Source organism: Olea europaea, chromosome 8 (genome assembly GCF_002742605.1).
Source record: "Olea europaea var. sylvestris chromosome 8, O_europaea_v1, whole genome shotgun sequence".
NCBI classification, from domain to species: Eukaryota; Viridiplantae; Streptophyta; class Magnoliopsida; order Lamiales; family Oleaceae; genus Olea; species Olea europaea.
Window position 1 is genome coordinate 16522302 of NC_036244.1, and position 21246 is coordinate 16543547.

At 33.5% G+C, this 21246-nt stretch overlaps 1 protein-coding gene across 1 annotated transcript; it reads left to right on the plus strand.

Annotated features, from left to right (window-relative positions):
• Positions 1-5872: 5872 nt before the first annotated feature.
• Positions 5873-20472, plus strand: LOC111398993 (zinc finger protein BRUTUS-like). The gene is made up of 14 exons (XM_023026189.1): positions 5873-6293; positions 11308-11517; positions 13996-14190; positions 14275-14642; positions 15019-15241; positions 15598-15766; positions 15880-17106; positions 17242-17413; positions 17502-17723; positions 17806-17943; positions 18556-18790; positions 18880-18939; positions 19852-19923; positions 19999-20472. Exons 1-14 carry the CDS (start codon positions 6000-6002, stop codon positions 20128-20130), a joined length of 3717 nt encoding a protein of 1238 aa, XP_022881957.1. The 5' UTR covers positions 5873-5999; the 3' UTR covers positions 20131-20472.
• The last annotated feature ends 774 nt before the right edge of the window (positions 20473-21246 follow it).

Here is a 21246-nt window from a genome sequence, read left to right on the forward strand (position 1 = left end):
TAGTAGCAATTTGGCTATGTGAGTCACTTGCGAGCTGGATGAGCTAGCTTGTCCGCCAATTCGTCGCTTGCCAAATTGAAAGAATTTTAGCATAAAAAAATATATGGGGAGTCTTAACCCGTCGAGCTCGCACTCACGAAGGGCTAAGCCGAGCTTGAAGATAGCAAGTTGGGTAGCTCAACTCCTCTCAATTAACACCCTTGTGTGAAAGGAATCTGGCATTTCGAGCAAAAGAAAGATGCGATGGACTTTTCCAACTTTTTTAGTGCATCTTTACAAATAAAGTATTTGTGAAGATAAATGAAAATCATGAATGCACTTTTGTGCATTGTAAAGAATTGCAATAATCCTAGTGGATAGACCCAATTTCATTAATCAAAAGAAACCTAATCACAAGCACTAATCTTTATTTACTCTTTTGAACTTGGTTAATTAACTAATTCAGTCAATAATATGTTCACTCACTTCTTTGACAAGAGACCAAACTTTATTCACCATAAACTAGAAAATGATAAGAGTGAATAGATATTTGGATAAAGTATTTTATGGAAGAATGTGGGCAAACCACAAGCAAAGCACACGCTCACTTATATAATATTTGCACTATGGAATTGGGCACTGCCAAAATACTTTATACATACGTGTGCAAATATGTAAGCAATTCAACAAACGTTTAGGCTGCAGAAATTTTATTTTATTTTATTTTTTAATTGGAGTTTACTAGCTGTGTTCGAATTTCGTTAATAAAAATAATTTCAAATCCAATGCGTAAATAATTTTCAAAATATATGACAATTTACCTACAGTATTAATTTTCTTTAGTTTTTATATTAGATTCTCCATATTCGGATATAGAATTTATTTTTATACTTATAAAATAGACTTAACCCATGTTCGAGTCCATTTTGTAAAATTCCGTTTTCTTCTAGAATTTATTTGTAAAATCAAAAATTTCTTCTACTTCTCCAAAACTTACTGTTACGAATCTATTTTTACAAAATAATATTAATAATAAAAAGAGCTCAAACAAGGACTTAATTTTAAATATTTCAATTCTTTTGATTAAACTTATATCACGCAGATGCATTCACTAATAGAAAGTTCAATTGTATTACATGTATATCACAACTTACAAATTTGTTTATCAACAAATCATGTAGCGAGATTTGATTGAGTCAAAATCTCACCAACCAAATAAAAAAATAAAAAAAAAAACATCAATTCCTTTTTGTTATTAGCCACATTATATAAGCACAACTATTTAAATGGTAGAGAAATTTTGATAATTTTAATTTAATTTATCGTCACTTCATCAACATGTAAAAGCATTTGTAATTGGTGATGTATCATGATCATTTTCCATAGAAAGATTTAGGATAGATACTGATTACAGTCCAAATCCATTTGCTCCACGAGTGACAAGAATCATTAGGGAACAAAAGCTATAATTAGTAGCACTAATACCAACTATTAAGGCCAGGCAACTTGGGATATTTTATTATGCCCTATCTGGTGGGCCAAAAAGCCAAAAATCGTTGGCAGTGGACTGACTTGGGTCGGCTTGGATTGGTTTGATATAACTAACTTGGTCGAGTCGGTTAATTTTTAACAACTATTATGGCCGGTTTCGTTGGATACGCATTAAGACTCCAACTCGTCTGTGAATCAACTAGATCCCACATGACCCACTTAATTTTTTTTTTATTTTTTTTTTATAGAATCCCTTTAATTTAATAATAATAATATTAGACCTGAACCCATTTAAGAATTTGCTTTTACTATACAGGTTATGATTATTAAACATGTGCAGAAATTGGTCAGTATTAGTAAAATTGTTTGTTAATCATAAGTTATGAGTTTAAAAAAAGGTTGAAACCCAACCTTGAGGGTCCACACCGCCCTGTTCCTAAAGCTTTATGAGAGAGGTAAATCGCGGGATGTACCCTAACAGGTTAGAGAACAAGAACTACATGTACACTGCGCTTACAAGGAGTCGAATTCCATGTTTTAGGAATCAAACTCTGACACTGCGACTGCCAGCAAGGCGTGAAATAACCTCACTACTATCCTTTGCACCACTAGACTATGCCCCGGGCATCATAAGTTATGAGTTTGTTTTCATTGGAGGTTGTGCATTTGTGTTAATTACAAAATTGAATCTATATTTTAATTACAGATTATAGATTTGAGTAATTATAGGTTGTGAATTATGTATTTGTATTCTTTCAAATTTCAATTTTAAGTGTTGTAGGCTAATATTATAGTAGTTTAAGTTTTATTCATTTGTTTATTAACTATGAAGATTGAGCAATTCAAAATTCACCATTTTTTAATTTAATTTGAGCCAAGGTCTAAGCCGATTAATCAAATCAATCCAATTTAAACCAAATTGATTTGGGTTGGTTTGATTTAAAAGTTGAATTGAGTCGATTTGGATTGAAATTCACCCAAATCGACTTAGTTTTGGTTTCGGGTTGAGATCAAAACCAATCCAATTTGAACCGTGTCCAGGCCTAATTTACAAATTTTTAATTACACATTTCATCAATTTATATCAAAATTTTAATTTTGATTTTAATCCTGATTAAACGAGGTTATTTCTCCATATATAAAGTATTTTAAATTTTAAATTATCTTATTATATAAAAATGTCTAAAAACATAAAAAATAACTAGCTATGGAGGTCAAATTTCAAACTTTACGAGCCAAGGAGATATATAGGTGTAAAAAAGCGTTATATATTTCTATTATTATTTCAAATACTTGATCATTGCAAAAATAATTTAATAATTAAAATAAACATCTAAAATTATAAAATACTGTAATTACTTAATGATTCCTACAACTAATCAATTATACAATTTTTGAGTCTTTAAAATACAAAAGCTAGAATATTTTGCGAAATTTTAACTTTCAGTTAGATATGTATTATTTAACAGATTTATAGAAATTTTATATATACTTTCGAAGTTTTCAATCAAATAATAAATCTCAAAATCATGATTATATTAATAATATAGATAGCACCATAACTCAAATCTTATCTAAATTCAAGTCAATGGGGGAATCGATCAATCGCCCCAGGTCGCAAGTCATTTTGTTTAGCAAAGAGGTTGTAGCATTTGGGGTGACAAGAATTTCATTTTCCGAATAAGCTGCTGCGGCATAAACAGAATATGGATATGAATCGCCTGGTGGGTAATCAACCCATGCGTCCAAGGGCGAGTCTAGTATTCTGTCCTTTCTGGTCGCTTGCTTTCGATTCCCCCACTCGTCTTTATCAGATAAAATCATTTTTAATTTGTACACATAAGATCATCTAAAAATTTGAAACTAAAATCAAATAAAAACCTTTTTTAAAAAAAAGAAAAAATAATAAACTAAGTCAAATGAAAAGTTTTTTATAAAGGAAGAAAATAATAAGAAAGCACCTAGACGGTCAACTTACTTAATTCGCGCTTATTGCCAAGGCAAAGCATTTTATCCGCACTTTGCACATTGGTGCCGCTTAAGCACCTTTTTTAGAACATGGGTATATAATAATAATAAAGCTTTATAGTTTTTTTTTTTCTTTTTACAATTGTGCTATGCTGTCAAGGAGGGTTAGACACGCTTCTTGACAGTACACTCACAATGAAAGGAGCATTTTTTTTTTATTTTTTTATTCATACGGGTTCCACGCGCATATGCGTGTATGTCAATCAAAATATCAAACATTGTGTGACAAAAGAGCTTTATTGTTCCACTTATTCTAAAATGTACAACTTTTGTTTTCATGAATAAATTATTATATTATCAATAATTTTTGTATTCAACCTAACAACAAACTTGAAATCTTTTTATTCTTTACTTTATTTGTTAAAATAATTGAATAAATTGTTTTTTATTTTCTTATCGAAGTGTAACATCTTGAAATCTGTATTTCTCACTAGTAATCTTATTTTATTTAAACATAAAATCAATGATTTTTGCACCTACATATCGCATATTGAAATCCATGGTTTTTACCCTTGTTTGATCCCCATTTTCCAATTCTACATTTTTCTCTAAACTAATTTTTAATCACCGATTCTATTAATAAAATAATATTAATCATAAAGCTAAAAAAAAATTTCACACATTTTCAAAAAATTCACTATTTCAAAGTCCATTTTTATAAAATAATGAGACTCAAACAAGGGCATGATCGAATTAACTCATTTAGACTAAAATCAACCTTGTATAACATATATATAAACAAAATGTACGAATCTATCCAATCAATACTTTTGATGGTTGATGTGATAATTTTTTTTAATTAACTTATATGAACTTAGGCAAAATTGAAATGTTATATTAGTGACTTGCTTTGACGGCGTTTTTGATTGAAATTTCGAGCTACCCCATTGGCTCTTTGACAAACAACTCTCTTTTTATCAAGTCGAATTGGACTCTCAATTGATCCGGTATTGACAACGAGTACTACTAATGATAACATGATGTTTGTTTGGTATTGCTTTTAATTATTTATAAATAGTAAATCTTATTATTTGTGAGTGCTTTGTCAATATTATAAGTTGGTCAAATATTATTTTTATTCACATATTTTGTATGACTAGTAACTTTTATATAATTTTTACCAAACCTTTCGTAGGATTGACAATTTACAGATTTTAAAAAATTTATACCAAATATAAATGTGTGAATAATAAGTGAGTAATAAGTTATAGATCATACAATGTCTATAAAAAAAAAGAAAAAAAAAATAAATATATATATATATATAAGATCATTTGTCCACAGTTACTAAGTACTGATAGAAATGGGAACGAAATTGTTGTGGTTAGTCATTTAGCATTTGTTTGGCATATTTTATTTTATTTTAAAAAAATATATATTTTCAATCACACATCTCGCAATAAAATAATTTTGTATGAGGACATTTAAACCTTGTTTGAGCCTCATTTTTTAAATTAAAAAAAAAATCTTAAACAGTAATTTGACATCATTTTGATCATATATTTTTCAAAAAAATAATATTACATACAAATTCAATTTTTTTTTATTTTTTAACTACACATTCTCCAGTAATCTTCTATTCTAAAATACATTCTTTCAAAATAATGTGGCTTAAACACACATTTGATTTTTTCTTACTTTTAATTACAACATTTGATGAGCAACTTTACTGAGCCCTTGTTTTGTTTTTATTTTTTAGGCTTTAGAATAAAAAATTTGATCGTTATTTAACATGGCTAGTTGTCATTTTTCACTTCTTTACTAGTAAGTGGAAACCACTTTTATGTCTAACAATCAAAAAATTTATTTTAAGAATTAGTACCAAACATACATTAAATCATTCGATTTACACATGGTTAAGCTCCATCAGACTGCGACTTTTCGATCAATTTTGACGTAATAATATCTTTGATTTCTTTACTATTTTTCCTCAAAAATCCTTTGACCATTATTTAAACAGGGCCTTAGCGCGAGGCGCCCTCATGTGAGAGGCTATGAGTGGTGTTGTGCACACAATGTCGTCCTTTAAACAATAAGCTTATAAGTAATGACAATTACTAATTGTATAAAGTTTGATAGACATAATTTTATGTACCATGTAAGTGTATTAATACCCTTATGTATATAAAATTATGTGCACCAGACATCGATAATTTAATCGGTACAATTGTTTGACCGTTTTATGTGACAAATACGGTTTCCTCATTCACCCACGCACCCCCCAGTTCCCTCAGCGTGCCCTGCGCTTCCGACAAACCTAGCACCCATGCTGACGTGGCTATTATTGCCACGTCATCAGTCTCAAATCTTCCCTCCACGTGTCCGATTACAAATTGCCCCCTCTTTATCCATCACCGAACCACCACAATTTCGTTCTCATTTTCACTTCTTTTATTGTCATGTAAATCCATATACTTAGAGAGAGAATCCCAAAATTTCCAGATTTTACCGATAAAGAAAAGGGGAAATATTTGTTCTTCGGTTTTTTTGGGTGTATAAATATGGCGACGCCGGGGATACAAAACGGCGGCGTAACGGTGATGGCGGCGGGGCCTGGGCCTGGGTTGCCGGCGGTTGTGGATCAGAATGGGCATTCGGCGACTGGGCTGAGGAGTTCGTCGCCGATTCGTATTTTCTTGTATTTTCACAAGGCGATTCGGGCGGAGCTCGATGGACTTCACCGTGCCGCCATGGCCCTCGCTACCAATAGAAGCTGTGGCGACACAAATCAGTTCATGGAGAAGTGCCATTTCTTGCGTTCGATTTACAAGCACCACTGTAATGCGGAAGATGAGGCAAGTCTGGGTCTCTCTCTGAATTATTGTATATTTCTGTGATTGTATGTAAAAAAATCTTCCTTGTGTGCTAGAATTAGAACGTGATTGATATTTGTTAAGCTTAATTGATCTGTTATTGTATCTAAAATTTGGTGAGATTTCTGAGTAATTGAAGGATTTAAACTGTTTGGCTGAAATTCATAGCCACAAAATTCTCATGTTCGGATTTAATTGATTTCTTGATGAGTTATTTCTTCGTCCAAATCCGATTGAGAAGATTGCAGGCAACTTACTTTGATTAACCACGTCTACAAGTGTCAGCTAATTATTATCTCAGAATCGTATTTATTGTTTTTTGAGGGGTGGGCTAGGTGGAATTATATAGCAAAGTTATGTTGGTCACTGTATTTTCTGCTTGCCATTAATATCTATTCAGTTTAATCTATGTACTTGTGGATTTCTCGCAAGAACTAGTTTATAAAATTGTGGAGAACTCAAGAAGAGTGGGGAAACGAACTTTTCGTGCTTCTTCGAATAGGATAATGAAATCTCTCTGCATTCTGGTTCAGTTCTGTGTTATTCATGAGAAATCCAATATATACATCTAGAAGAAAGATGGACACCACGCAATAAAAAAATTTAGAAAGTAATTTGCAGTGCAGAAGTGTTTAAAGATGATATAAGCAGTACATATGACACCTCCTAAGTAAGAGAATATCACCAATTCAAGTATCATGTCAAATATTAATTATACCCCTGATTCACATTCTTTAAAACTCATCCTCCCCCCTCCCCCCCCTCCAAAACTCAATTTCAACCACGCATTCTTCCAATAAAATATTTGCACGTAAACCCAAAAATTTTCCTTAATTTTTTACCACACATTCCAAAAAAAATAAATAAAAAAAATAAAAAATATCACTTTTACAAAATCTATTTTCGAAAAATAGGCTTGATCTGCGGCTATATTTGTGAAATTTGGTACTTAAGAGTTTTTATCAATTAGTTACTCTTTTATCCTGCATTTGATGACAAAGAGTAAAGAATGCATCTTACACGTGACTTTATCCTGTATTTCGCATTTGATGTCATGAAGAGTAACTGTATCTTACATGTGACGTTATCATGTATTTCGCATTTGATGACATGAAGAGTAAAGGTCTTCCAATAAAATATTTGCACGTAAACCCAAAAATTTTCCTTAATTTTTTACCACACATTCCAAAAAAAATAAATAAAAAAAAAAAAAATATCACTTTTACAAAATCTATTTTCGAAAAATAGGCTTGATCTGCGGCTATATTTGTGAAATTTGGTACTTAAGAGTTTTTATCAATTAGTTACTCTTGTATCCTGCATTTGATGACAAAGAGTAAAGAATGCATCTTACACGTGACTTTATCCTGTATTTCGCATTTGATGTCATGAAGAGTAACTGTATCTTACATGTGACGTTATCATGTATTTCGCATTTGATGACATGAAGAGTAAAGTCTGTATCTTACACTTTATCCTGTATTTCGCATTTGATGACATGAAGAATAAAAGCTGTATCTTACACTTGACTTTATCCTGTATTTCGTATATGATGACATGAAGAGTAGAGACTGTATCTTACACGTGACTTTGTTGTGTATTTCACATTTGATGACATGAAAATTAAAGACTTATCTTTCATGTGACTTTGTCGTGTATCCCGGATATCATGACATGAAGAGTAAAGACTGTATCATACATGTTACTTTGTCGAGTATCCTGCATTTGATGACATGAAGACTACAGACTTTATCTTACATGTTGGAATGTAACATTCTTTATGGCAATAAGCTTTAAATACCACGAGATTTCTTTTGAAATGTGATCATCTTGCATTTTCATTTTAGGGTACGAATCCATTTACCTTTCTTGTCACCATGCTGATGATCATCTTATTGAACAAATTAACTCGGTCTTGAAATTTACATGGATTTCTATTAGGATTTCCAATATTCTATTAGTTATGAAGAATGCTTCTTTTACGAAGTATTTTTAGGCTGTGAACTTCCAAACTTACAACTAAAATTTTATTTGGGGCCTAGAGTTTGTATATATATTTGGAATTCAGCGAGGCAGTTGGAACAAGATATTATAATTTTTGGGATATTTTCATTTTTAAGATATGATATACATTTCATTATAGAAATTTCAATATCATGAGCCAAACACACGTCATTGATTTTTTTGTCCACTTTCTTTAACGTAGATTATATCTCTTTAAATGGTTAAAAAGTTATTATATCATGAATTTCATCCCCATCCATATATATGCTCACTAGATCATTCATATATGCACATGAATGATTTAGTGAGCACTGATGCTCATCTTATGTTAAATATCAGTGACGTGTCAAATAAATTCATTGGTAGATTTTAAACTTAATTCAAATGTTGAGGTGCATGTCACCGGTGCTTAATATAAGATGAGCATCAGTGTTCATTTGATCTTCCTCAATATATACACATACGAATTTATATTTTGATAGTTATCCTTTTTATTTAGATTCTAAGTTTAATTTAATCATTTATTAATCAAATCCCCCATCTAAGAGATATATTTTATATTCAGCTTGGTTTATTTTCATTTTGACCTTATTGTACTCTCCACGAAGTCCATTGTTCATCCTATAGTTCTGAAAATGTGCCAATCATTCTCTTTCTATTTTTGATCCATAATTAGCCAACAAATGGTAATTAGATTCTTTATCAGGACAAAAAGTTTAATTAAAGAATGAAGTTATACTGGCGGGCAAGCTATTGGTTGGGATAAGAGTAGCTAGTTGTCTTGCTCCCCCACTAAAAGTTGTGTTTTTAGTTTGGGACTTATTTGGATCATGGATGGAATCAGGCACAATAAATAATCTGAAGACGCATAATGAAAAGTTATGTCGTCTCGGTATTGTAAATAAACCCTGTTTACTTTCTCAATATAAATCATGGGACTAAAAGTGGAAAGTTTCCATCTCCAGAATTAGCCTTCCAACTTTTCTTTTTTTGCCCAAACATATAACACAAGAGGGAAGAACACTTTCCTTATCGGTCCTAGTGTCCTACTCACTGCCACTATTCATTGGCCACTGTATTACCACCCTATCAAACATCACAATGTTATCATCCCACCAACTCTGGCTGCCAACATAAAATGACCAGAAAAATCACCATCCATCCATCAACAAATTGTTACCCATATTATTAGTTCACAAATCCCAAATAATAGTTCTTCTATTTTGTAAAAACTTAAAATTGATCTATGCGATGCAACTATCCATCAACAACATTATTATCCCGTATGATGTTCCTCAAGTGATGTTTGTTTTTCTATTCCTGCCAATAAAACCAAAACTTACACAATCAGAATACATATTTTGATTGTGAAATATAGTGAACAGGAAATTTCAACGAAAATAACTTGTTAACTTTTTCTGCCATCTTTTAAAGTTTCATATACCCAACACTCCCATCAACCTGATATGAAAACCTTTTTTTTTTTTTTTTAATAAATCAAAACATAGATCCGAAGCTTGTTGCCATTATCCCAATGCTTGATAGTGAAGCCTTCTCTTCCCTGAGATAATTTAGTCAATCAATTTGATAATTCTAGTCCCTGCTAAATTAAATGGAAATATGCAAAATCAATAATTTAAATAGCAACATCTAACCAGATGTATGATGCTGCAGGACTGGCTATCAATCCTTCATAATCTCATCAACAAAATAAGGCTTTATGGAAAGTTATAGTGACTTTGAGTTTTGAATTTATTACTCATCATACATCCCCTGTTACTTCTAATGGGTTATGTGTGTGCCATTGAGGGACATCAATTTCGAATTTTGAATTTGGAGCCAAATGTGATTTCTAACGAGGGTAGTTGTATATAATTTTCTTTTACAATAGACTTGCATGAAGGTTCCATTTGAAATGTGCTCTGTTTTGTATTTAGATATGCATGAACATAAAACAGTTACAAGATGAGGTTCCTTAGTCTGTTTTATTCATTGACAATCTAGTTTAAGTTGGTGTGACCAGGAAGGAAACGTCGTAAGTAGAATTTCGGATAAGCACTTTGTAGTTAAAATTTTCTGGTTTGTTAGAATTAAGAAGGAATTTCTAGAGTCTTTGTCATAGTAGGAATACGAATTATAGTTGATTTGCAACTAAGGAATATGTTGTCCTGAGTGACTATTTAGGCCTTTAGATTAAAGTAAGGAAGTAGGATTGGAAGGGTATGATACTTAAAATTCACGTGGATTGATAATGGAGAAGTGCTAATGGTATTATATCAACTATGCTATATGGTACTAGACGGTGTTAGGTCATTAAATATCTAAAATAAAAGTACAAAATAAGAGAATGTTTATATAGATGTTTAGCCATACTAGAATATTAAAATGAGAATCGAGGATATTCACCAGCAAGTTAGGTGTCACAGTTTAGAAGAATTACGGAAATGATTACTTAGATGGCTGAGACACGTCTTGCTTAAAGTTCAGAAAAAACTTATATTCACAAAAACATTGCAATCCTCTTAGCACATGCTGTAAGAGAGAGTAGATCAAAATCAACATATTTTCATGTGGTTTTAAAAGACTTGATGTCATTGGTCTTTTGAGTATGTGGTGGTATTGAATCAGAAGTGTTGAAAAGGATTCATTTAGCTGACCTCAAGTTAAATGGGCATAAAATTTAGTCTTGTGCAATAAAAATTAAAATGCTGCAAGTGTTTGCTAGCGGAACATGATCTGCATGGAATTCTCATACGCATTTGCTTTGGGCAGTGCATGGAATTACCATCACAGCTTTAAAGTTTTCCTCAATAAGTTCTGCCTTATGTTAGGAGTTGCTTTTGAACATAATGTACCTTGCATGCATTCATATGCTGAAAGGTTTGTACATATGTAGAGTACGTGACGAGCATTTTCTCCATCTGTCCCTAAATTAAAGTAACGAGAAAAACAGGTACTAATTATCATGACTGTTTTACATTCTTGATGGCAGGTTATCTTTCCTGCACTTGATATCCGTGTAAAAAATGTGGCACGAACTTACTCCCTTGAGCATGAGGGAGAAAGTGTGCTTTTTGATCAGCTATTCGCATGGTTGGACTCTGATACACAAAATGAAGGAAGCTACAGGAGAGAGCTGGCCTCCTGTACGGGAGCCCTTCAAACATCAATCAGTCAGCATATGGCCAAGGAAGAGGAGCAGGTTTAGTTTTTATCTTTTCTTTTTCTTTTTGTAATCATGACAGTTGACTGCCTATGGTATGGTCATCGTAAAATGGTGTACTAAATTGAATTCCAGTGGGTAACAACAACGCATGCCCAGTTTTCTTACATGCTGCCTTATCCATCCTTCAATAGGATTAATAGCCTACCTAGTGTGACGATTCGAATCCTTAACAATTCGAGTGTCACTAAATCATAAACTTAATCGAATTTAAGTGATATTCAACACAATTATATAAATTATTAAAGAACTTACTAAAATTCAAATAATGCAATGTGTTTAATAAATTAACTTGTAATGAGAAATATTTTTAAAATATTTAAAGTCAAATGAAAATAATAATAGTTTGATAGTGTAATAATTTTATTATTAAAACTTCTGCCACCATAAGCCATCTTCGTATCGACTGCCTCAAATCATCAATTATCTGAAAGTAGAGACATAATGGGTTGAGAATAATTCTCAATAAGCGTGCGTGGATAATGAATTCATATATGTATTTCTATGAAAAATTTAAAACTTGCATAGGGAGACATGAAAATTAGACCGAACTTATATGATGCTAAATTCTCGTGTGTAGCGCTACTAAACTCCAGCCCATCCTTAATAAAACATACGTAACATGGACCAAAACATAACATGGTCGTAGAAATATTACATATATACACATTAGCAGCCATAAACATAAATCACAACTTACATTTTCACTCGACAATTCAAAATGATAAAAAGAGTTATTGTTGGAAAGAGATCCTTGAGCCGCTTGTAGGGTTGATTATTCACGTGTTATTGTATAAGTGTACGACTATATTTATAGTGACAAGAGAAAGAGAGATGGAGAGATAAATTTATAGTGATAGAGAGGAAGTGTAAATAGTTGTTGAGGATAGCATGGTGTTGGATTTGTATCCTATTTATAGTGTAAATTTTTTATCATGTCCTCGATTTACGTGATCAATTCAATTACATTGTCTTAAAATATGATGTGAATAATGCATGTGGTCAATAAATCATATTTAATTAAGACTAATTTGCATATTTACATATGTTTTTCACATAATTTAGCCCTTGTTTGAGTCCCATTATGGGGAAGAATGCATTTTGAATAGTAGATTGATGGAGAAAGTGTGATAAAAAATTAAAGAAAAGTTTTGGGTTTGCGTATAATAATATTTTTATTAAAGAATGTGTGGTTGAAAATGAGTTTTAAAAAAATGAATTTTAGAAGAATGAGGCTCAAACAAAGGCATAATCTAATCTTCCAAATAACTTTTCACTTAAGTCCTCAAACTATTTGTCAATAACCAATAAGGTAATTAGACTAGGCCAATTATTAATAAGGTCGTTAAACTTTACTAATAGTGCACTTAAGTCCTAAATTTAAACCTAACAACGAGTAGTAAAAATTTGGGATGTTACACCTACACTCATAACTAGAGCTATACTGAAAGAAGTAGCAGGCCTTATTCACCTTGGTATTAGGAATTGTTAATCTGTCTCACTAAAGGTAGCACAGGAAGCTCTAATTATAGAAAGTTGCTGATCATAAACAGATTTATCAGACGGAGTCTTAAATTAGAAGTCATATTGGTGTTTTATACGTTAGAGATTTTGTGAAATCATGTGATTATGAACCAAAATGTTAGTACATTTATACACAACGATCATTTTCCCTTGCCTGGAGCCGTTATCATGCAAAAATACTTCAGAAATGATTTTAACGTGATGGGTCAAAATGTCATCAGAGTGTATTCATCATCTTGTTGCAACTTGTATGGGACCGATGCCCCTCAAAACTGCTGGCCCATTTTACTCTTGGATTTTACCTTCATTAGCTTTGGAATTCTAAAATCACATTTCTGCTTGAGATTTGCCTGGGGTTAGATGTTGTCTTTTATTGTTATGTAATGGTGGCTGCAAACTTTGGGCATCTGAGCTTCTTAGTTTTTTTATCTCCTTGGTTCGTTGTCGCTGATCCTTAACCTTCGTTTTTTGTTTGTCTCTACATGATGTTTTGAGTTCTTTTTTACTAGGAAACCCCAAAAGAAAACAGTGAGAAAATGAAAATATTTCCTGTAGAATATGTTTATAAGTGAGAAACCTTCCTATTACTGCTGTGCGTATATAATTACACATAGTTTTGTTATCTTGAAGGAGACAACTTGAATTCTTATTTTGTTATATGTCTGGTTGTCACTGTTGCTCAGAAAAGGGTGTCATTATTAGCAATATATATGCTGTCAGATATATTTTAGCATGTTAAATTTGCAATTTAGCTGACATACTTTGGAAATAATGCTCTGCATAAATCTTACTTTGTAATACTAGATGGCAGCTAATGGGATTAAATATGTTTAGTTCTTTACCACTTCAAACACAGATCTTTAATTTTCCATTTATATTCTCTCCAAAATGCTCTTGTTTTTTATCTGAGGCAAGTATCTGCTTTTATGGCAGGTTATCCCCTTGCTTATTGAAAAGTTCTCATTTGAGGAGCAGGCATCATTGGTATGGCAATTTTTGTGCAGCATTCCTGTAAATATGATGGCAGAATTCCTTCCGTGGCTTTCACTGTCAATTTCACCTGATGAGCGGCAGGATATGCGTAAATGCTTGCACAAAATAATCCCCGAAGAAAAACTTCTTCAACAGGTTAGATACCTTAATTGCAAACCACAAAAAAATGAAGGTCTTGCTAATTACATTATTCTGACTTATATATTCTCTACAATGAAGATAATATTTACCTGGATGGATGGGGTAAAGATAAACAGCAAACGTAAACGTTATGAAGATGATTCCAGAAACTGTAGTGCTCCATATTCTTTGGCTAGGGGCTTCATTCTTCCAACTAAGAATGGGAACTGCACATGTGAATCTTCGAGGACTGCTGAAAGTGATTGGCTGCTGTCAGATTGTAATGTTATGATGTCTGCCCTAGTCCATCCAGTAGATGATATATTGCATTGGCATAAGGCTATTGAAAAGGAACTGAGTGACATTGCTGAAGCAGCTAGAAATATAAAGTTGACTGGAGATTTTTCTGATCTATCTGCCTTTAATAAGAGGCTTCAATTCATTGCCGAGGTCTGCATTTTCCACAGGTATTCTTCGTGCTTGTGCTGTGGCATTTCTTAATTATGAACTCAGAATAAAACTAGTTGTTCCAGGTTTTGGACTATTTCGTATTGCTGTTGGTAACTTGCAGCCTTGCGACTGGCATTTTTTACAAGCAATGTTTTCAAAAGCCTGCTTCAAGTTCTAACGTTCTACCTTACAAGCTATTCTTCTTGTTAACTGCTTCAGTGAAATGGAGAAACTGAAAATAATAATGTTCTAAACTGGCATGGTTGTCAGAGCTTTCCTCGTAATATACTTTACTGGCCAGTATTAAACTCCAAATTAATGTTTCACAGTAGAGTGCCTTGCTTCTGTTACTTTTGTTCTTCGATGAGCTTCACTTGTATCATTTTTCTTCAGCATTGCTGAGGACAATGTTATATTCCCAGCCGTTGATGGAGAAATGTCTTTCGTCCAAGAGCACGCGGAAGAAGAGAGTGAATTTGACAAGTTCAGATGCTTCATAGAAAGTATTGAAAGTGCTGGAGGCAATTCATCTGCTGAATTTTATTCTAGATTATGCTCACAAGCTGATCATATAATGGAGACCATAAAAAAGCACTTTCGTAATGAGGAAATCCAGGTAAGAGATTTTGTTGATGCTTTATTTCTGTTAGATTCAGCCTTCATAAGATAAAGATGTATATGCAAGCACAAAGATCCAGTAAATGGGGGCACTTCTGTTCCTGGACCATTTAATAAGATAGCCCCTGTTTGGCCCCCATTTTGTGGAAATGAAAATGGGTGGAATAGTGTTCTTTTGAAAAATGAGTGGTTGAAAAAGAAGGAAAATTTTTCGATTTACGTATAATATTATTTTATAGAAGATTGTGTGGTTGAAAATAGGAGAGAGAAAAATGGAATGTAATAGAATGAAAACTAATGTGGGCCAAACGGGGGGATAGTCTTTAGATGTTTACTGATTACCCTAAATTCTAGGTTCTTCCCCTTGCACGGAAGCATTTCAACCCCGAACGGCAGCGAGAACTTCTGTATCAGAGCTTGTGTGTGATGCCACTGAGATTGATTGAATGTGTCTTACCTTGGTTGATCAGATCATTGAGTGAAGTGGAAGCTAGGACTTTTCTTTACAACATACATATGGCAGGTTCTCTTCCTGCTTCCCATTTTCTCAAATTTTGTCACTTTATTCTCGATTACTATTAGCGTGGGCAAAAGGTAATGTACATGCTCTGTTTCTAATTCTGTTATCTAATGCAGCTCCAGCATCAGACAGTGCATTGGTTACTCTGTTCTCTGGTTGGGCATGCAAAGGTTGCCCAAGGGGCACCTGTTTGTCTTCTAGTGCAATTGGGTATTGTGCTGCAAAAGTGCTGACAGAACCCCAAGAAATTTTAAATAGATCTTGTCAGTCTTGTGCCTGTTCAAGTACCTCTGTTGAAAATTCAACTTGCGGACCAGCAAGTTATTTTGAAAACACAGTTGAGCCTGCAAACTCAGCCCATCTAGGAGAAAGTAGTTCTTGCAATTCTTCAGGGATAGAGTTCCAGAAAGCATCTCTTGATAACCAGTCTTGTTGTGTTCCCGGTTTAGGGGTGAGTAGCAATAGTCTAGGAACAAATTCCCTTGCTACAGCGAAATCATTGCGCTCGTTATCTTTTGGTCCTAGTGCCCCTTCCGTCATCTCCAGTCTTTTCAATTGGGAAACAGAGATCAACTCCAGTACCAGCGGGCTCACAACGCGACCCATTGACAACATTTTCAAATTTCACAAAGCCATTAGAAAAGATTTAGAATTCCTGGATGCTGAGTCTGGTAAACTTAGTGATTGTGATGAGACTTTCCTTAGACAGTTTAGTGGTAGATTTCGTCTTTTATGGGGCTTATATAGAGCTCACAGTAATGCCGAGGATGATATTGTATTCCCTGCCTTGGAAGCAAAAGAAACCCTTCATAATGTTAGTCATTCTTATACATTAGACCACAAGCAGGAAGAGGAACTATTTGAGGATATCTCATCTGCACTAGCTGAGCTTTCTCAACTTTTTGAAAACTTGAATGGAAGAAATTTGACTGGAGATTCAAATGCAAGTATCCCCAGTTCGACTGATTGCATTGATAGTTCGAGAAAATATAATGAGCTAGCTACAAAGATACAGGGCATGTGCAAATCCATTAAAGTAACTTTAGATCATCATGTTGTGCGGGAAGAAGTTGAACTTTGGCCATTGTTTGACAGACATTTTTCTGTGGATGAGCAAGACAAACTTGTTGGCCGCATAATCGGTACAACAGGAGCAGAAGTGCTGCAGTCAATGCTACCATGGGTTACATCAGCTCTTACCCAGGAAGAGCAAAATAAAATGATGGACACGTGGAAACAAGCAACCAAAAACACAATGTTCAGTGAGTGGCTTAATGAATGGTGGGAAGGGACTCCAGCTGCATCTTCCCAGACATCCACATCTGAAAATATTATCTCCAGAGGTACTTATGATGCTTAATATATCCTTCCTTTTAACTTTCCACTATTTATTCTGTGTTTTAGACTTTTAGAAAGAAAGATATATTTTAGAATTTGCTTGGGTGTTTCTTCTTGAACTTCAATTTTTCCATGTTCAGAATATGAGTTACATGAATCAATGGACCAAAATGACTATACTTTTAAGCCTGGGTGGAAAGATATTTTCCGGATGAATCAAAATGAGCTTGAGTTGGAGATAAGAAAGGTCTCTCGTGATACAACTCTTGATCCAAGAAGAAAAGCCTATCTTATTCAAAATCTGATGACCAGGTTCCTTTTTTAACAACTTGATCTTTTAGATCCCTATCTTTCATTAATGTCCTGTTTTTTTACTTTGGTTGGTGCTTCTGTTATCTAGTCGTTGGATAGCTTCTCAGCAGAAGTTTTCACAATCAAGAACCAGTGAAACTAAAGATGGTGAAGATTTACTTGGATGTTCCCCATCATTTCGTGATTCAGAGAAACAAGTCTTTGGATGTGAGCATTACAAAAGAAACTGCAAGCTGCGTGCTGCTTGCTGTGGCAAGTTATTTGCATGCAGATTCTGCCATGATGAAGTCAGTGACCATTCTATGGACAGGTGACATTGGAAGAAATGATTTTATCATATGAAAACAATAAATAAAAAAGTTGTTCTTTGATATTCAATTGTTTATTTACAGGAAGGCAACGTCTGAGATGATGTGTATGAATTGCCTAAAAATTCAACCAGTTGGGCCAGTTTGCACAACCTCATCTTGCAATGGGCTTCTGATGGCAAAATACTATTGCAGTAGCTGCAAATTTTTTGATGATGAAAGGTCAGCTTTCATTAAGTTTGTTATGTTGGCAGTGTCATGGCATCAATAGGTTTCTTACTTTAAATTATCTCAATACTTGAAATTGAAAAATCATTAAGTGATGTTGCTTTGGAAAATCAAGGGCCTTGAATGAAGCAGACTGAGATTTACTTCCATTATTCACGATTGCAAAATGGCCATATGCTGAGACAGATCATCTTCTTTCATTTTAACTGCATTCAGCCATTCACCAATGCATTTCAAAGAAAAGAAATACATCGTTTGTCTTTTTTCTGTTTAGATTTTAAGAAACTTCTGGAGTAAGCTTACTGTTTAGATTACTGCAAAGTGATGAATATTTTCCTGATTCTTCTGAGTGCCAGTAACATTGTGGTATTGTTATCTTCCTTCTCATTCCTGGCAAACATTTCTCAGGAGGTTTGTGCTTTTACACTAGCAGTTCCCTTAAATTTCCTGTTGATAACCTCTGTTCGTAGCCAGTGGTTGGTATAATGCATATCTTCTAGAGATGTATGATACATATATATATGCACATACTCTGGACATGCATTTCGTGTAATTTTAGCTTGTGATCTGACTTTTTCCATATTCTCTCTCGAATTATTTCTTCAGGGAAGTTTATCATTGCCCATTTTGCAATCTATGTCGTGTTGGAAAGGGACTTGGTATAGATTTTTTCCATTGCATGACATGCAATTGTTGCTTGGGAATGAAAGTGGTGGAGCACAAGTGCAGGGAGAAAGGCCTTGAAACTAATTGCCCCATATGCTGTGATTTCTTGTTCACATCAAGTACAGCTGTAAGGGCTCTTCGTTGTGGCCATTATATGCATTCTGCTTGCTTCCAGGTCTGTTCTGTTCTGCAGAATTTGTTTGGCTGTGTTTGTGAACTATATAACATGGTGCTGGCATTTACCCCCCTCTTCCATTTTCCCAGGCATATGCTTGCACGCACTACATCTGTCCCATTTGTAGCAAGTCGATGGGAGATATGTCGGTAAGTATACCTTTTTACTTTCTTTTACTTAATTGAAGTTGATTGTTGATGAAATTGAAGAGAGAATAAACTGATCATATATATTTTGAATAATGCTATTTGTACATAAGGAATTATATAATGATTTATATGTAAATGATGATTTAAAAAGAAAGGAGAAGTTTTTTATTTTGTTTTTTGGAAGAAGTTCTCACCCAATCATATCTCACAACATCACGTGTGTCAGTGTATGTAAATCATTATATAAACCATTATGTACATGTATCACAATTGAAATATTTTTATGCCTTTGCGTTCCTTNGTGTGTCAGTGTATGTAAATCATTATATAAACCATTATGTACATGTATCACAATTGAAATATTTTTATGCCTTTGCGTTCCTTCTTTCTTTGAGGTATTGCAGTTAGTCATTTAGGATCATGCGTATGATGATGAACAACTTTTTCTTTTTTCGTTTCTCGTGTTGGGTTGTGAGGGAGGGTTTGGTAGAGTCAAATACAAAAAGGTCACAGAAAGTTCTAGTGTCTACTGTTTCTCTCCTGTCTCTTCAGGTAGCAATTGATTTTGTTTCTTTCTTGAAATCTAGAATGATATCAATGATGTGAGGGCCAGTTAAACCAATCTATTCTCTACTATCATAAAGCAAGTTCAGAGTTGATTGGATTTTCTCTGGTAGATGTGCAAACTTGTTTCCGAACTCTATTATTCTTCCAAGATAAATTATATTCTGTTCACATCTTTAAGTTGGTGAATCAAACAGAATGATTAAAAGACTCGTGTAGCAATCTTAAAAATATTTGAAAAACAGCTTAAATTTGTTGTTTGTTTTATTCTTGTTCGCATCCTATGCAAGTTTTCTTTTTTATGTATACAAGTTAACTTGAAAATTGTATTCTGCTTCTCATATCCAGGTCTACTTTGGCATGCTTGACGCTTTAATGGCTTCCGAGGTGCTTCCTGAAGAATATAGGAACCGCTGTCAGGTAAGCATCGATTTCACATTACCAATGTTTCTTTCTGCTCGTTAGTGGTCGATGAACATAGTTTGGCATGTGTAGGATATCTTATGCAATGATTGTGACAAGAAGGGAAGGGCACCATTTCATTGGCTGTATCACAAGTGTGGCTTTTGTGGGTCTTATAATACCAGAGTAATCAAGGTTGATAGAGATCCTAATTGTTCGACATAGTTTCCTATTGATGGGAATTGCAGCAATCATCTGGTGACTGGTGTTTGTTGATGGATGTTCGACATCTGGGATTGCATAGGCCTGGACTGTTGAGGAAGCAAAGAAAGTTCAAATCTTATCTACTCTACTCCCTTTCATCTTGTAAATATTCGATATTTTCCCAAAATTTTGGCATCATATGTAGACTAGAACATAGATAAGAGTTTATCTCCAATTGCTAAATAGAGAAGAGAGACCAGTTTCCATTCAGTTGCACTTGTGTCTAATTGCTGATTTATGTTTAATCAAAGGTGATGCAACTGGAAAGCCAAATAGTGGAATCTGCAATGAGTCCTGAGTTTCTCTTTGATGAGGAGCAACCAAAAATTCTGGATTTGTTACTTTTTTATCCAGATTTCGGAATATGTTTGCAGAAGAAAGTTTTGCTTCAATTCACAATAAAAATTACAAAAATGGTAAAATCTTGAAATATATATTCCAGTTTTTATGAAGTTCGAGTCTAGTTAGCTACCAAAAGGTGAGAAGAAAGCTTATGTGGACAGAGTAATATTCATAGTTCGCGACTACGGTAATTATTTTATAAGAAAGTTTGTTATTTGAAGCATTAACCTCTTATTTGATAACAGAATTATAGGAAATTAATGTCTCAAATAATAAGTTGTCACATGAGAAGAGTATTATGTACAATATTATTCTTGAAGATAATTGGATGGAATTGAATGTAAAACTATTCCATTTGTGATTGCAGTACAGTTAACAGTCTGTTAATTTTCAAATCTTGTTATTATTTTGGATTTAATTTAGTCAGATAGATGGCTATAATTTAGGGTTGAACTAATATCAATATTTCTGGTTAGAATTAATTTTACACGTTAACTACATTTATTTCAATGGCCAAGAACGTAACATCAAGTTCACATTTGGTATATTGCAGCATTCTTAATTCTACTAAGCGAGCAACTCCTAGCTTCTGGTTTACTAACTCGGGCCAAATATAAGAGATATATTTTACTTATTATGTTTTATTTTCACACTTTAATTGTAGTGGGCAAATTCATTGTCTAATGGGACAGTTGACCACTGCCCTCACTTTCAATTCGTTAGCTATGAGTATTT

Excerpts from the sequence above, each read along its gene's own strand:
- LOC111398993 (XM_023026189.1), top strand. The coding sequence starts at position 6,000 with ATGGCGACGCCGGGGATACAAAACGGCGGCGTAACGGTGATGGCGGCG. Across the intron at positions 11,518-13,995 it reads TGGCCAAGGAAGAGGAGCAG|GTTATCCCCTTGCTTATTGA; the intron begins GTTTAGTTTTTA and ends CTTTTATGGCAG. Across the intron at positions 17,414-17,501 it reads ATTCAAAATCTGATGACCAG|TCGTTGGATAGCTTCTCAGC; the intron begins GTTCCTTTTTTA and ends TCTGTTATCTAG.